We start from the raw sequence: 17,425 nt of genomic DNA on the forward strand, positions 1-17,425 counted from the left end.
CCTGCATAGAAGAAGAGATTATCTCAGCAAAAGGCCAAAAATAGAACTTGCAAAGGAAAAGATTAATAGAATTGCTTTCACTACAATTTAAAATGTTTGTACCACTAACAAAATTAAAAAACAGAGGTGGGGGGAGGGGGGAGGGATAGCATTAGGAGATATACCTAATGCTAAATGACGAGTTAATGGGTGCAGCACACCCATTATACATGTATACATATGTATGGCACATGTATACATATGTAACTAACCTGCACATTGTGCACACGTACCCTAAAACTTAAAGTATAATAATTAAAAAAAAAAACAAAATTAAAAAAGAAACAACAAACTACAATTACGCCTATAATCCCAGTACTTTGGTGGGTGGATCACCTGAGGTCAGGAGTTTGAGACCAGCCTGGCCAACATGGTGAAACCCCGTCTCTGCTAAAAACACAAAAATTAGCCCCGTGTGGTGCCACGCGCCTATAATCCCAGCTACTCAGAGGCTGAGGCAGGAGAATCGCTTGAATCCGGGAGGCGGAGGTTGCAGTGAGCCAAGATCACGCCATTGCACTCCAGCCTGGGTGAAAGAGCAAGACTGTCTCAAAAACAAACAAACAAACAAAAAACATAAAGAATGCTCGTGCTTTACTAATTGGAAAAAAGAACCTGTTAGAAAAAAACACAACCAACATTCTAATTTTGAAAACGAATTTTTATGTCTGTATAGGTATAAAAATAACGGCAAGATAGAAAGCAAAATGTTACCATTGATGAGCTCAGGGTTGTGAGATTATGGTAAATTTACTTCTGCTCTTTGTACTTTTCTGTTGTCTCCATTCTGTACTAAAAACGTAACTATTTTCTAATCAGGAAGAAATTAAGTGGCCGGGCGCGGTGGCTCGCGCCTGTAATCCCAGCACTTTAGGAGGCCAAGGCGGGCGGATTACTTGATGCCAGAAGCTCAAGACCAGCCTGGCCAATATGGTGAAATCTCATCGCCACTAAAAATACAAAAATTAGCTGGGTGTGGCGGCTCGCGCCTGTAATCTCAGCTAATCGGAAGGGTGGGGCACGAGAATCGCTTGAACTGGGGAGGTGGAGATTGCAGTGAGCCGATATCCCACCTCTGTTCTGCAGCCTGAGCGACAGAGTGAGACCCTGAGAAGAAAAAAAGAAAAAAGAAAAAAAAAGAAAAGAAGGAAGGAAAGGAAGGAGAAATTAAGCTATTCTACAAGTGTGAAAAAGTTGGAAGAATGATGTTTTAATAGCCCTGAATCAAATTTATAATAGTATTTAACAAACTCTGCAATTTAGTACTCTTGAGATTTTAGGGTTTTATCCCAGCTATCACCCTCCCTTGGAGCGGGAGATGAGGACAAGAGGGACCCATAAATGAAACTGAAAAACACTCCAGCTAATCAAGAACTTGAAATTGCTTGCAATTTGTGACTATGTTAAACAACATCTAGACAAAGTCAAGCTCCTCTAAGTGCAAACAATACGTGGGATGCTGGGGAGAGTGTGCGTTTACTTTCACTACAAAATATTTTGGAGTAAAACTTCATTTTGAAATATAAAGGTTTTGTTGGACACAAGGCTGTGTGGTAAGGCAACATGGTAAGATGGTGGCATGACACCCCCTTGTGGTTTCCACCGATTCCCGGTTCTGTGCTAGATACTAACTATTCTAGGATTTAAAAATGACTCTACATTTCTTCGAACTTTAATTCGGGCCATACTAGCATTCGCGAACATTTATTTGAGCTGAGTACGCACATAAAATTTGGGAGGTCATAAAAACTGAGCCTCACAAAGTAGTGTCTCTTTCAAATATAGCTTTATCTCCTGGGGGATGGTGAAGGGATCAGAGTAAAGTCTGTGATTATTATTTTCCAGCGATTGATTGGTTGATTAGCATGTGGTTATCAGAAAACGCAGTGGACGTGAACAAAGAGACATCATCACAGTCCTAACTATCAGAGTGACCTTGGGTACCTGATAATCCACGTGGCTCTCAGTCATCCTCTTAACCGTTTGAACCTCAGGGGCTTAGGCTACCAAAATGAACTAAGACCCAGTCTTTAGCTTCTCACACATTTACTTTTCTATTTTGTAAAATGTGACTAAAAACCTCAACTCATTGTCAAAAGGACTGAATTAAACATACACCACACTTGCACAGAGATCATTTATGGAACCATGTTCACAAATTTATTTATGCTCGTGTAATTTAATCATTTCTACAGCTGCTCAAACAAAGTCAAAGTCGAGAAAGGACTTAAATCGTCGAGTCCAGTCCCTCTTAACTCCTCATTCATTCCACTATTTCTTGAGCCAAGGAATCGGGTGAAACCCAACACCGACTCGCAGTCTTCAGGTTTCACCCTCTTGCCCTGAGGGCAGCATCCCAGCCCTGGGTGGTTCTCTGGTGTGGCCTCAGTAAAACTGTGACGCGGTCCTCGGCCTCTTTGTCCCCAACAGGCGGCTGGCACACTTCGGGGTCTGAAATGCCATCTGCCTTGCCTAACCTGGGCAAGACCATTCGCGTCCTTTCCCTTGAGGAGCAGCGTGGGAAAGGTGCCGCTGTGTGCCACGTTTCTCCCAGTTCCCCAGGGCTCGAGGGGGCGGTGAGGGCGGGCGGGGTAAATTCGCTGGCCTCCTGGCGTGGAGTAATCCTAGAGGGTGGGATCGCCCTCGGGGCTCGGGAGGGGCTCTTCCCCGCCCAGAAGGAGACTGCGGCGGCGCAAGGCCTCCGGCAGGGGGCGCGGGCCGCTAGGCCTCCCCCGGGGCTGCGGGCCGGTGGTCCCTCCCAGGCCGCGTGTGCGGTGCGTTCGCGCAGCCCGCTCCCTGCCCCCACCTCACCTCGTCACCTCCCCGCCCTCTCGGCGGGCCCCTGAGGTGCGCGGCGCAGGCGCAGAGCGAGGCGGCCAGGGCAGTGCGGCCGCGGAGCCTGGGCCAGGGGCCTGGCGCTCAGGGCGTGGGGCGCGCGGGGAGGGAGAGGGGTCGGCCCAGCACAGCGTCCGGGAGCGCTAGGGCCGGAGCAGCGCTGCCCGCCGCCGTGCGTCCGCGGGAAGGACCGCGCGGCCCCTCCGGCCGCGCTTTCGGCCGCCGCCGCCTCTGCGTGGGCCGGCCGGGCGGGCCTCGGGGGACTGACTGGTGAGTGTGAGGGAGGAGCGGGTGGGCCGGGCGCAGGACTGCTCCAGGGGACGCGGGCGTGCGGGCGCACCTTCTAACGGGAGAGGGCGGGAGAGACCGGAGCTCCCTTTACTTGGAAACTCTGCCTTAGCTATATGACGGGATGGGGTTCCCCTCCCCCATCCCGAAGGCAGTTCCACCCCCTGCGCAGGAAGCCTTGGCCGGGCTCGCCTCGGCCCCCTGCTGCCGTTGTCTTTACGGAACCTTTGGGGTCGGGGCTTGGGAGTCTCCTCGGCGCCGGCTTCTGGGCCCGGGCGAGACTGGTGCGTGGCGCCGGGGTGGAGGCGGCTAAGTCCCGGGGACTCCTGCCCTGCGCCTCCGACGGGCATTTGTCTGGCTGCATCCGGGCTCGGGACGATCCTGGGTCCTCGCTGGCGCTGCGGCCCTGCTCGGCGGCTTCGTGACCTCCGGCGGCGAATCCCCGGGCTCGCGCAACGAGTTGTAGCTGCGGAGAGCAGGGCGTCCATGCTGGCGCCCAAAGCCTCCAGCCGAGAGTCGCCTCACTCGTTACGGTGCTTAGAAACCCTTTTTTTGGTTTTGTCTTTAAGTACTGTCTAGGGAAACGAGTCATTTGAAGCAGTTTGTACCTTTTTTTTTTTTTTTTTTTTCCCAAAGAGAGAAAGATTTATGCCGGACTGAAAAATAGCGAATCAAGTATTTAGTGACTCTGTGTTATTGCAGTAAAGACTGCCTCCTCGTTGGACATGTAGTGGATTCTAGTTCAGGCTCTCCTGCAACATGTTTTGTTTCAATTCTTTTACAATTTAAAGCATATACTTACTTTAATGAGAACGAAAAAGCTTAACTCTTTTTAAACTCGTTAAAAATGGAGTTATTTACTTTTACTGTAAAGGCGTCTTATAGCAATTAGGAAGAAAGACTATACATTGCATGAAAAGCCTTTTAAAACGTTTATCTATTTGATGATTGCTGACTGCCTGTTGTATGTATTGTATTTTGTGCATAGACTTTCTTGTTGGTTGAAAAAAATGACAGGTGGAAAGATGTTGGTTTCTAGGTGATATAAAAAAATTTTAAACATTTTTCTGATTTTCCTGCAGTGACACGTGTTACATATGTCGTTTGTATTTCAGAGGGAGAGGGGACTGTGTGATAGGTTGCTTGTGATTCAGAATCTTCCTGCTAAGAAGACTAGTGAGCAAATGTTTCTGACATCCTTGAGTAAGAAGCTAAGTTTTTTCAAGGCTGTTATGCACACAAAAGGCACATAAAAATGTTTGCTAAAATGAAGGATGGTTAGCATTTTTGGTCTTGAGTAGGCATCACCATTGTGCTGAAAGGAAGTCCGATAGACATTTGGTTATTGTTCGGCCCTAAGTAGGAGTCAAACCCTTCCTGATCCATGTGCCTCCTCCTCTAACCTAACAGCCTGAATCCAGGCCAGCTTGCAACGTTAATTTTAATACCACGCGTGGTTTCCTTTTCTTACTTTTATTCTTCAAATTCCAAAGAACTTGAGATGCATTCTGAAATAACAAGAGATTACTTAACATGTTCGGCTGAGTGTTTTCAGTGTTCTCCCTGATACTTTTAGAGTATTTAGAACATGAAGTGTGAAGCTTTGGGCTATATTAATCCTAACAGCTCTTCTTTTTTTAATTTTTGAATGCAGTGAATTGAGATGGTTACTCAAGGAATGATTGTTTACATTGTTAGGTGAGGCATTTTATTTTATTTTTTTCTTTCTTTCTTTTTTTCTTTCTTTTTTTTTTTGAGACGGAGTTTCGCTGTTGTTACTCAGGCTGGAGGACAATGATGTGATCTCGGGTCACCACAACCTCCGCCTCCCGGGTTCAAGCGATTCTCATGCCTCAGCCTCCCGAGTAGCTGAGATTACAGGCATGCGCCACCACGCCTGGCTAATTTTTGTATTTTCAGTCACACCAGGTTTCTCCATGTTGGTCAGGCTAGTCTTGAATTCCCGACCTCAGGTGATCTGTCCGCCTCGGCCTCCCAAAGTGGTGGGATTACAGGTGTGAACCACTGCGCCCGGCGAGGTGAGGCATTTTGTATATTGGTATCATTTCTGTACATTTCATGGTTGTCTGTTTCTTTAGGCTATTCCGTTCCCCTTCTCCCAACTGGTAGCTAAGAACTGGAAGCAAGATGTACTTGCATTTTCATCTCTGGTTCTCCCACTTATTAGTTGACTTAACTTTCACTAAGGCTGTTTCCACATCAGTAAAAATGTAAATGGGTTTGATAGTAACCCCTCCATGTACCGCACAGGACCATTTTGAAGATGAAATAGAATAAAGGTTAGGAAAATGCTTAATAAACTGAAAAGGCCGGGCGCGGTGGCTCACGCCTGTAATCCCAGCACTTTGGGAGGCCAAGGCGGGCGGATCACGAGGTCAGGAAATCGAGACCGTCCTGGCTAACACGGTGAAACACCGTCTCTACTAAAAATACAAAAAATTAGCCGGGCGCCGTAGCGGGCGCCTATAGTCCCAGCTACTTGGGAGGCTGAGGCAGGGGAATGGCGTGAACGCGGGAGGCGGAGCTTGCAGTGAGCCAAGATAGCGCCACTGCACTCCAGCCTGGGCGGAAGAGCGAGACTCTGTCTCAAAAAAAAATAAAAATAAAATAAACTGAAAAAGCACTATCTCATTCCCTGCCGTATTATATCACTTCAGTGCTGATATACCCAGAACTTAGTGAAGCAGCAAAAATAGTATGTGCACCTCAACTAGAACACCTGTCATGTGTATCACCTTGGTATTAAGAAGAGCGTTATAGGCCGGGCGCGGTGCCTCATGCCTGTAATCCCAGCACTTCGGGAGGCTGAGGTGGGCGGATCACTTGAGGTCAGGAGTTCAAGACCAGCCTGAATAACATAGTAAACCCCCGTCTCTACTAAAAATACAAAAATAAGCTGGGTGTGCTGGCGGGTACCTGTAATCCCAGCCACTCAGGAGGCTGAATCAGGAGAATCGCTTGAGCTGGGGAGGCAGAGGTTGCAATGAGCCAGGATTGCGCCACTGCACTCCAGCCTGGGTGACAGAACAAGACTCTGTTTCAAATAAATAAATAGATTAATAAAGTTGGGTAAATCTTTATTCAAATCTCAACCCCAGCATTTACTGAGTATCTAGCTTTGGCTTTACTGTGCCTCAGTTTCCTGAATAACAGGAAGGAAATAATGATTTTGAGAGGGTGATGTGAATTTTGCATCTCATACGATTACATAGGATTAAATGAGATAAAGTATGTTCACAGCCTGGTACATAATTGGTGGTCAGTAAATTATTATTATCACTTTTACTTTTTTCTTTTTCTTTTTTTTGGTTTTGGTTTTTTGTTTTTGAGAGAGAGTCTTGCTCTGTTGCCCAGGCTGGAGTGCAGTGGCACGATGTCAGCTCACTGCAGCCCTACACCTCCCAGGTTCAAGCGATTCTCCTGCCTCGGCCTCTTGAGTAACTGGGATTGCAGGTGCGCACCATCACGCCTGGCTGATTTTTGTATTTTTAGCAGAGATGGGATTTCACCATATTGGCCAGGCTGGACTCGATCTCTTGACCTGGGGTGATCCACCCGCCTCGGCGTCCCAGAGTGCTGGAATTACACACGTGAGCCACTGTGCCCAGCCACTTTTATTTCTTAAATAAATAATCTATAAGGGCTGTAACAGTTTAAAGTTTATAATTTGGGCCAGGCAAGGTAACTCACGCCTGTAGTCCCAGCACTTTCGGAGGCCCAGGTGGGCGGATCACCTGAGGTCAGGAGTTTGAGACCAGCCTGGCCAACATGGTGAAACCCTGTCTCTGCTAAAAATAGAAAAATTAGCCCGGTGTGGTGCCACACGCCTGTAATCCCAGCTACTTGGGAGGGTGAGGCAGGAGAATCGCTTGAACCCAGGAGGCAGAGGTTGCAGTGAGCTGAGATCGCGCCATTGCACTCCAGCCTGGGTGACAAGTGCAAAACTCGGTATCAAAAACAAAAAAAAAGTTTATAATTTGGTTTGCTTTCATTACGCTTGCTTTCCTTATGGATGAATACATTAATTCAGATTCATATTCCTATTCGGTGTCAAAAGATTTAACTATAGGTCAGGCGTGAGACTGTCTCAAAATCTATAGAAGGTAAATCATTTCAAAGAAATGTGGAAATTTACATATAATCACATATTTATCAATATATACAGTTTTTAGTGTTGTAGTACATTATTTTCAAAATAATATATCTTAATTAGTTCTGTATAACTTTCCAATTGATTAAAGATCTGGTGCCATTGTATTATTCAGTACCAGAAATGAGCTATATTTTTGCTTACTAACTTCTTTCGTGTTTTACTTACAGGCATTTTTTACCGTCTACAGAAACTTATTGTAATTCATTTTTCCTCACTCCAGTAGTAAGAATTATACCAAGTAAGTGGACTGTATTGAAACTAATTAATTTTGTAACAGTTAATGAGAATTTAATTGGACAGTGGTTGCTGCACCTGTTGTGTTCTCAGTGGAGCGTTGAATGTTACCTCATAAATAGGAAAATGATTTTTTTCTTGAAAATTATTTATATTCTGATCTATGTGATGAGTGCTTTTTTCTGGAAGCCAGGAGGCTGGTACATATTTGTGACAATATTTTTTTAAAGGAAATGTCTCCGCCTTTAGCTTGAAAACTACATAAAAATACTTCCAATGGTAGGAAATGTGCCTATAAAACTCCTAGTATAGTGCCATAGGCACAGTGTTTCTTTTTTTATATGTACACAAAATAAAATAAGCATGTGGTTTATTGTAATTATCCAGTTCTCACAATTTATATCAACATTTGGAAAAGAATTTTTTAACCTCCGTAAGAAAGAAAACAGAAATCAGTTTCTGCCTTGAAACCTGATTGGAAAACAATCTGAAATACAGAGGCATTGTTTAACATTTTTCTTATACTGTAGATTTTCAAGTGGCTCACATATTTCATATTGCCAATAAATTCTTCAGTTAGAATTTTTATAACGGCATTAACAGTTGTTATTTGTGACGTATTTGTTACTTTTTTTTCATTTTTTAGATTGAAAAGATATGAATGAGTATCCTAAAAAAAGAAAAAGGAAGACTCTACACCCGTCTCGTTATTCAGGTCAGTGTATAATTATTTTAAAGTTGGGTATGGATTAATTCCCACAAAATTACATTCTCATCCATTTTCTCCTAAGTGATCAGATAAGACTTAAATATCTGGGTCAATTTTTAGGTAAAAGAACGGTTTAAATACATTATCTGAATATATATTCCTTATTGTCTACCATGTGCTAGGCACACATAAGAACTTTACAGACATTATTTTATTCCTCACAGGTCTATGGGTTATAAATATTTAAAATTAGATAGCCAAGGTTATTTACTTATATAGCATCATTGGGATTTGCATGTCTGATTCGTAAGCTGTGCTTAAGACCCAGTAATGACAACCTTGGTAGAAAATATTTTACATTATTGGGGAAAAAAGACTTTATCCTCTCTATTATTTTAGGAAATGTAAACTTTCATTCTGAATGCGTAGTTTTTTTTTTTTTTTTTTTTTTTGAGACAGAGTCTCACTCTCTAGCCCAGGCTGGAGTGCTGTGGTGTGATGTCAGCTGACTGCAACCTCTGCCTTCTGGGTTCAAGTGATTCTCCTGCCTCAGTCTCCCAAGTAGCTGGGATTACAGGCGTGTACCGCCACACCCGGCTAATTTTTTGTATTTTTAAAGTAGAGATGGGGTTTCACCATGCTGGCCAGGCTGGATGACTGTGTAATTTTAGATCCTTTCATTGAGGTTGGCTCTGCTGTGTTGGCAGTATAAGAAAAGGGGTCTTTGTGGCCATCTCTAATACACCTCGCTTACATTTACTTGGGACCATCTCAGTCTTACCTATTAGTCTACCCAGCCTACACATTCTTCATATCTGAAGAAATTAAGCCTAGTATACTGCTTACTGGCCCTTCCTAGACAAGACTTGAAATGACTATATTCAGAAGCCCTAAGTGGTCCTTACCATTTCCCCTATGTAATAACCTTTCTCTGCATGACATGGCACACCTTCCTGGTGTTTATTTCACTGTTTTGTGCAGTTAATACAGTGTTTATCATGTATTTTTATTTTGTGTGATTCTGAGTATAAAACAAATGTATCCTTGTGTATTTCAAAGTTGTTAACGTTTTAAAGTATGTAATTTGTGGTTCTTTCAAAGTCCAGTGTCAGTATCGGATCTGAAATATAAAAGCTTTAAAAGTTGAAAATATATAATATTTTCATTACAGATACTATAATTAAGAACATTTGTATAAGTTAGATAACGGGAAGTTTCTCATTAAATATATATGTTTACTGTGCTTGAAATATTTTTCATTTTATGTTCAGATTCCTCTGGAATAAGCAGAATTGCAGATGGATTCAATGGAATTTTCTCTGATCATTGTTACAGTGTCTGTTCTATGAGACAGCCAGATTTAAAATATTTTGACAACAAAGGTATATCTAATATTTTCGAAAATATGTTTCTTTAAACTGCTTTTACATTTTTTATTCCTTACTTGAAAATGTGGGTAAAATGTGGATTGATGATTTCAAAACAGACAAGTCTCTGAAATTTGTTATAATGTAAGAAAACAAAGTTGTATTTTTTTAAGAAAGCAAGTAATTTTAATTATTATTATTATTATTATCATTTTTTTGAGATGGAGTCTCGCTTTGTCGCCCAGGCTGGAGTGCAGCAGCGCTATCTTGTCTCACTGCAGCCTCCGCCTCCCGGGTTCAAGCAATTCTCCTGCCTCAGCCTCCTGAGTAGCTGGGGTTACAGGTGCGTGCCACCACGCTCAGCTAATTTTTGTACTTTCAGTAGAGACAGGGTTTCACCATGTTGGTCAGGCTGGTCTCAAATTCCTGACCTCATGATCCGCCCGCCTTGGCCTCCAAAAGTGCTGGGATTACAGGCTTGAGCCACCGTGCCTGGCTGTAATTTTAACTTTTAACATTATTTCTGACATATAAATAAAAAAGTGCACTCTCCTAAGTCCATTTTTTGAAGGGGGTGGGGTTAGGGGGAGACAGTCTTCATTCTGTCACCCATGCAGCCGTGTCTCACTCCATGGATTATGGCTGACTGCATTCTTGATCTCTTGAGCTAAAGCAATCCTCCCACTCAGCCTTTTGAGTAGCTGGGACTACAGGCATGCACCACGATGCCTGGCTAATTTTTAAAAATTTTTTTGTAAGGACAGGGTCTTGCTGTGTTGCCCAGGCTGGTCTTGAGCTCCTGGCCTCAAGCAGTCCTCCCATGTTGGCCTCACAGAGTGCCGAGATTGCAGGTGTGAGCCACGGCTCTCAGCCCTAAACCCACTTTAGTTGGTTAGGAATTGGTGGCAATTCAGGAGTGACTCAGAGTTGGGAATATTTATGTTGAAAGGTTAAGAATAGTGTTAGACACGGTTCTACTCAGCTATAGCACATAGTGTGGAAGAAAAGAACAGAGGATGATTTGGTATTTTTCAATGTTGGATCTTCTATTGGCTCCTCTGTTCTAGAGTATTGGTGAATGATAACAATTTACAACTTGCGCTTAAGCTTCTTCTGCAACCAGATTGTCCCAGTTCCCTTGAGCTCCCGTTACAGGCACAGAAATATAAATTACAAAAAACATGTAGAGTTAGAGAGTTAGAGACATCAGTATGCATTCATGTTTAGCTTACTATAGATTCAGATGGCTACATACAGAATGCTTGTAGATATGCGTGTGTATATATATGTGGTACTGTACACACACACTTTGCTCTGTTAGCTGAGAGAAGCTGAAAGAAATGACACCCAGAAACAGTGAGTATGAGCACATTCAGTGCCCAGGTCTTGGTTTCTAATGCCATACTTTAGTAAAAAGAACTAGGCCTCCTTGGGAAAATGGCTGATTCTAGGTCTGGGGCAGGAAATATACAAGATGAACCTGGAGCATTTTGTAGTGCTGGAAAATAGGAAAGTACTTAAAAAAAACCTAAACACACGCACTTGACAGGGGCATGCCAAAGGAGCACACACGTCAACTTAAAGAGCTCCCAACAGCCAAAACTGAAAACTATTTGGGGACAAAAAATTATAACCCAGAGTATAAAATAAATATCCATGAATTCATGCTGTTATAAATTATTAAATAGAGGAGACAAGGCAAATCTGTGCAGAAAAATTCCAAATTATTAGACTTCATCTTAGCCAAAAGGCCAAGAAGCAATAAAACTCCAAATTATTTATGTAGCTACTCCTCCCTCTAGGAGGTGGAATATAAGTCTGCACTCCTTAAGCATGGACTGCACATAGTGACTTCTTAGAAAGGGTAAAGTATGGAAAGTAAAAGCACAACTTTAGGCCAGGTGCGGTGGCTCACGCCTGTAATCCCAGCACTTTGGGAGGCTGAGGCGGGCAAATCACCTGAGGTCAGGAGTTGGAGACCAAGCCTCAACATGGAGAGACCCTGTCTCTACTAAAAATACAAAATTAGCTGGGTGTGGTGGTGCATGCCTGTAATCCCAGCTACTCAGGAAGCTGAGGCAGGAGAATTGCTTGAACCTGGGAGGCGGAGGTTGCGGGGAGCCGAGATCGCGCCATTGCACTGCAGCCTGGGCAACAAGAGTGAAACTCCATCTCAAAAAAAAAAAAAAAAAGGACAACTTTATAGTGTTGAAACCCGATAAAGACTTAGCCAGGTGATCAAGATCAACATCAACAACCATAAATCATATTGATAGTATGTACCCTTGATAAGAAGTGATGAAAATGGCAATTTACCTCTGATCTATCTTTCAGTAATCCATAATTCCAGCCTAATCATTTAAAAAAAAAAGAAAGCAGACAAATTCCATTAGCAAGGAATCCTACAGAATACCTGATTAGTACTCCTCAAGGAGTGAGAAACTGCCACAGCCAGCAATAGCATGGAGAGGCATGGCACCTTAATGGAATGTGGTATCCTGGAACAGAAAAGGGACATTAGGTTAAAAACTAAGGGCATTTAGATGACTTTATTGACTTTATTAATAAGATACCAGTATTGATCATTAATTGTAACAAATGTGCCACACTAATGTTAGATGTTAGTAGTGGGGAAACTGGGATACATGGGACCTCTCCATACTATCCTCTCAGATTTTTCTGTAATTCTAAAACTATTCTAAAAAATAAAATCTATTTTAAGAAAACATGATGGATGGGCTGAGTGTGGTGGCTCACGCCTATAATCCCGGGTCTTTGGGAGGCCAAGGTGGGAGGATCGCTTGAGGCCAGGAGTTCAAGGCCAGCCTGGACAACATAGCAAGGCCCCATCTCAAAAAAACAAGAATTACCCGGGCTTGGTGGTGCATGCCTGTAGTCCTGTCTACTCAGGAGGCTGAGGCTGAAGGATCACTTGAGCCCAGGAGTTTGAGGCTGCAGTGAGTGAGCCACGATCATGCCACTGTACTCCAGCCTTGGCAGACTGAGCAAAACTTGGTCCCTCGCAAAATGTTGAAGCCCAGTTTTCACTATTAACCTGTATTTCAGTTTCCCTGTGCTAACTTTGAAACACTGGGGCTGGCCTGAGGGTATAAAGGCTTATTCAAACTCAGTAATTTAAACTTAAAATCCTAAGGAACTTCAAAAAGTGTAATCTAGTCCAAATGGGGCATCAATTCTAAAGCATTTGCTTGTTTGAGCGATTTTCTGTGTCTGAGGTATATAGGTAACTTCTCTTTTTATGACTAAATCCAAATCCTTAGTTCCTGTTGGAATTCAAAATCGTATTTAAAAATTGATGCTTTGTTCTATAATTAATGCTTTGATTATATAAATAATAAGTATTCTTCCAAATCCCTTTTTACAGATGATGATTCTGATACCGAGACATCAAATGACTTGCCAAAATTTGCAGATGGAATCAAGGCCAGAAACAGAAATCAGAACTACCTGGTTCCCAGTCCTGTACTTAGAATTCTAGACCACACTGCCTTTTCTGCAGGTTGGGGGAACTAATTTATAGCATTGATATATTTTGTATTGGTGAATTAAAAAAAAAGTGCATGCAGTAAATTTCTTTTTGCCCAGTTGTATTTAACAGATCTTATTTAGTTATAGTCATATAATAGGTTTGTTTTATTCTTCAGAAAAATCTGCTGATATTGAAATTTGTGATGAAGAGTGTGACTCACCTGAATCAGTCAACCAGCAAACCCAAGAGGAGAGTCCTATAGAAGTTCACACTGCTGAAGATGTTCCAATTGCTGTAGAAGTGCATGCAATTTCTGAGGATTATGATATAGAGACAGAAAACAATTCCTCTGAAAGTCTCCAAGACCAAACTGATGAAGAACCGCCAGCTAAACTTTGTAAAATTCTTGACAAGAGCCAAGCTTTGAATGTGACTGCCCAGCAGAAATGGCCTTTACTGAGAGCTAATAGCAGTGGCCTCTATAAATGTGAACTTTGTGAGTTTAACAGCAAATATTTTTCTGACCTAAAGCAGCATATGATCCTGAAGCATAAACGTACCGATTCAAATGTGTGTCGAGTATGCAAGGAAAGTTTCTCCACCAATATGCTTCTGATAGAACATGCCAAACTACATGAAGAGGATCCCTACATTTGTAAATACTGTGATTATAAGACAGTAATTTTTGAGAACCTCAGCCAGCACATTGCAGACACCCATTTTAGTGATCACCTCTATTGGTGTGAACAGTGTGATGTACAGTTCTCCTCAAGCAGTGAACTCTACCTGCATTTCCAGGAGCACAGCTGTGATGAACAGTATTTGTGTCAGTTCTGTGAACATGAAACTAATGATCCAGAAGACTTGCATAGCCATGTGGTAAATGAGCATGCATGTAAATTAATAGAGTTAAGTGATAAGTATAACAATGGTGAACATGGACAGTATAGCCTCTTAAGCAAAATTACCTTTGACAAATGTAAAAACTTCTTTGTATGTCAAGTATGTGGTTTTCGGAGTAGACTTCATACAAATGTTAACAGGCATGTTGCTATTGAACATACAAAAATTTTTCCTCATGTTTGTGATGACTGTGGGAAAGGCTTTTCAAGTATGCTAGAATATTGCAAGCATTTAAATTCACATTTATCTGAAGGGATTTATTTATGTCAATATTGTGAATATTCAACAGGACAAATTGAAGATCTTAAAATTCATCTAGATTTCAAGCATTCAGCTGACTTGCCTCATAAATGTAGTGACTGCTTGATGAGGTTTGGAAATGAAAGGGAATTAATAAGTCACCTTCCAGTCCATGAGACAACTTGATTATTCTCTTTAACTTACAGAATGTTAGTTTAAAATAATAAATTCATCCTTTTTTTGGAGATGATTAAATAGATGATTGTAAACACAACTTATGAAATTTGCCTTTAACAAGTAACTTTTTTAAATTATAAAATTTTATTGGCATTGCTCCATTTTCAGTATATAAATATATCTTTAATGTGGTATTTTCAATTCCGTGATAGTTTGTAGTTTTAACCACTCTTGGTGACTGTCATCCTGTTTCTTGCATGTTCTCTGATTTCGTGAATTGAAAAGAAACAAATGTATTGAAGAAATGAGCTACAGTTTTCCTTCCTTAACCATGGGTGCTAGTAACTTTTTCTTTTTAAAACTCAAGACAAGATTAGTTTATTGTGTATGAAGTCATTAAATTATTACACGACCAGAACTAAAATGCAATATACAATTAAGTCCACGGATACTCCCATTAATAAGAAATAACACTAGGAAGCCACTATTATCACAGGAAGAAAAGATTTGGTTTTCACGGCAGTCTGTTTTTTTAAAAAAAATTTTTTTGAGCCCCTATCTATTGTTGAATATTTTAAGATGGGATGAGGGAGGAACTAGTAAGGGCTTACACAATAAAAAATAACTGTATCATAACTCATTCATAACTTGATGTTTCATTTTCTGTTGAGGAACCATAAATTCATTCACAGACTTAATATTTTTTTCTTAGAGACGGTCTCGTTCTGTTGTCCAGGATGGAGTGCAGTGGTTGATCATAGCTCCCGGGCTGTAGTCTCCCAGGCTCGAGCAATCCTCCCACTTCAGCCTCCTGCATAGCTAGGACTGACAGGCGTGTGGCACCATGCCCGCTAAGTTTTTAAATTTCTTGTAGAGATGAGATCTCGCTATGTTGCCCAGGCCAGTCTCAAACTCCTGGACTCAAGCAATCCTCCCACCTTGGCCTTCCAAATCACTGGGATTATAGGCATGAGCCATTATGCCTGACTCTTGCCCAAATTTCTGATGTCAAATTGTTCATTGACAGAAAACCCACTGAAGTATTTAATGTAAAGTTAGGAAGATCTGGGAGATAGGGGTTGCTGGCATGAAAATGTATAACTTACAACATTTGTTTATTAATAAAATGATAAATTAGCATCAATATTAGTTCGTATGGCTGCCATAACAAATTACTACAAACTGAGTTGCCTACCTAGCAGAAATTTATGGTCTCACAGTTGTGGAGGCCAGACATTCAAAGTGGAGTTATTGGCAGTTGGTTCCATCTGAGGGTTGTGGGGGAAGGATCTGTTTCAGGTCTGTCCTTGGCTTGTAGATGGATAGCCTCATGTTCACATGGTGTTCTCCCTGTGTGCAAGTCTGTCCCCAAATTTCCTCTTTTTTTTTTTTTTCTTTTTTACTTTTTTGAGACAGAATTTCACTCTTGTCGCCCAGGCTGGAGTACAGTGGCGCGATTTCAGCTCATTGCAACCTCCACCTCCCAGGTTCAAGTGATTCTCCTGCCTCAGCTTCCCAAGTAGCTGGGGTTACAGGCGCCAGCCACCATGCCAGGCTAATTTTGTATTTTTAGTAGAAAAGGGGTTTCACCACGTTGGCCAGGCTGGTCTCAAATTCCTGACCTCAGGTGATCCACCTGCCTCAGTCACCCAAAGTGCTGGGATTACAGGCATGAGCCACTGCCCCAGGCCAAATTTCTTGTTTTTATAAGGACTCCAGTCATATTGATTGGATTAGTGCCCCTCCCAATGTCCTCCTTTTAACTTGAAGACCTGATCTCCAAATAAGGTCATTATTCTAAGATGCTGAGGTTTAGGACTTCAACATATGAATTTGGGAGGGAACACAATTGAGTAGCAGAGTCTGAAACAGCAGTATAAAAAAGATAGAATTATGTGTATCATTGCCCTCAAATTTAACAAGCACTGCTAACAATATTATTTTTTAGGTTTATTGATATAAGTGGAAGATCAATTTATGACCAATGATTTTCCCACTTCAAGAATTTAGTCTGTTTGGACAATGGTGGCTGCAAGTATTCTTAGACGGTATTATGGACAATGGTGGCTGCAAGTATTCTTAGAAGGTATTATTTTTATCCCCACTCTTTTGTTGTATGTGCATACCTGTGTTCCTAGCAACTCACATTCCATCTAATTATAACATTCCTGTTACGGCTGATACAAATGTTTCTCAGAAGACTTAAAATTGTAACAGTTTAAATTGTAAGATAACCTTAGAAAGCATCTGGTCTAAACCCTCCAGTTTTCTAAGTTTCTTGCAGAAATAGAAATGTAGATCGCTATGAGGCCAAGTACATATAAACAGTTATGTCATATGGGAGTGGGATCCAGGTTATCTGGTTTACTGTCTAGTGATGTTTCCATTACATCATGTTACATAAACCTAACCTTTGTCCCTGGGATGTTTTTTGTGACTACTTCACCTAACAATTAATTAACCTAGTTGTTGATAATTTTGTTTTTATGCTTTTTATACATCTAGCTCCAGGAATTGGATTTTCGGAAAAACACCTTAAGTAATGCCTTGGTTTGTTTGTTTTCTTTTAATCTATTTGCTGCTTTACATTTTGATCAAGTGTTAGTAATTGAAAAGATTGTAGGCCGGGCGTGGTAGCTCACGCCTGTAATCCCAGCACTTTGGGGGAGGCTGAGATGGGCGGATCGCAAGGTCAGGAGATCCAGACCATCCTGGCTAACAGTGAAACCCCCTCTCTACTAAAAATACAAAAAAAATTAGCTGGGCGTGGTGGCGGGCACCTGTAGTCCCAGCTACTCGGGAGGCTGAGGCAGGAGAATGGCGTGAACCCAGGAGGTGGAGCTTGCAGTGAGCCGAGATTGCGCCACCACACTCCAGCCTGGGTGACAGAGTGAGACTGTCTCAAAAAAAAAAAAAAAAAGAAGAAAAGATTGCAGTGCAGCTACTCAAGAGACATATATCCAAGTTTC

The 17,425-nt window shown here is 42.0% G+C and overlaps 1 protein-coding gene across 8 annotated transcripts; it reads left to right on the forward strand.

Annotated features, from left to right (window-relative positions):
* Positions 1-3,005: 3,005 nt before the first annotated feature.
* ZNF639 (zinc finger protein 639) lies at positions 3,006-17,384 on the forward strand. 8 transcript variants are annotated; one of them, XM_054553028.2, is made up of 8 exons: positions 3,006-3,144; positions 4,817-4,860; positions 5,083-5,201; positions 7,504-7,574; positions 8,217-8,285; positions 9,551-9,661; positions 13,032-13,166; positions 13,312-17,384. In XM_054553028.2, exons 5-8 carry the CDS (start codon positions 8,228-8,230, stop codon positions 14,463-14,465), a joined length of 1,458 nt encoding a protein of 485 aa, XP_054409003.1. In that variant the 5' UTR covers positions 3,006-3,144; positions 4,817-4,860; positions 5,083-5,201; positions 7,504-7,574; positions 8,217-8,227; the 3' UTR covers positions 14,466-17,384. The 8 variants fall into 8 exon arrangements, with proteins under 8 accessions (XP_054409003.1, XP_024101123.1, XP_024101121.1 ...); XM_063722352.1 differs by lacking the exon at positions 3,006-3,144 and adding an exon at positions 3,177-3,695; XM_063722353.1 differs by lacking the exon at positions 3,006-3,144 and adding an exon at positions 3,623-4,365.
* Positions 17,385-17,425: the final 41 nt, after the last annotated feature.

Source organism: Pongo abelii, chromosome 2 (genome assembly GCF_028885655.2).
Source record: "Pongo abelii isolate AG06213 chromosome 2, NHGRI_mPonAbe1-v2.0_pri, whole genome shotgun sequence".
Lineage (NCBI taxonomy): Eukaryota > Metazoa > Chordata > Mammalia > Primates > Hominidae > Pongo > Pongo abelii.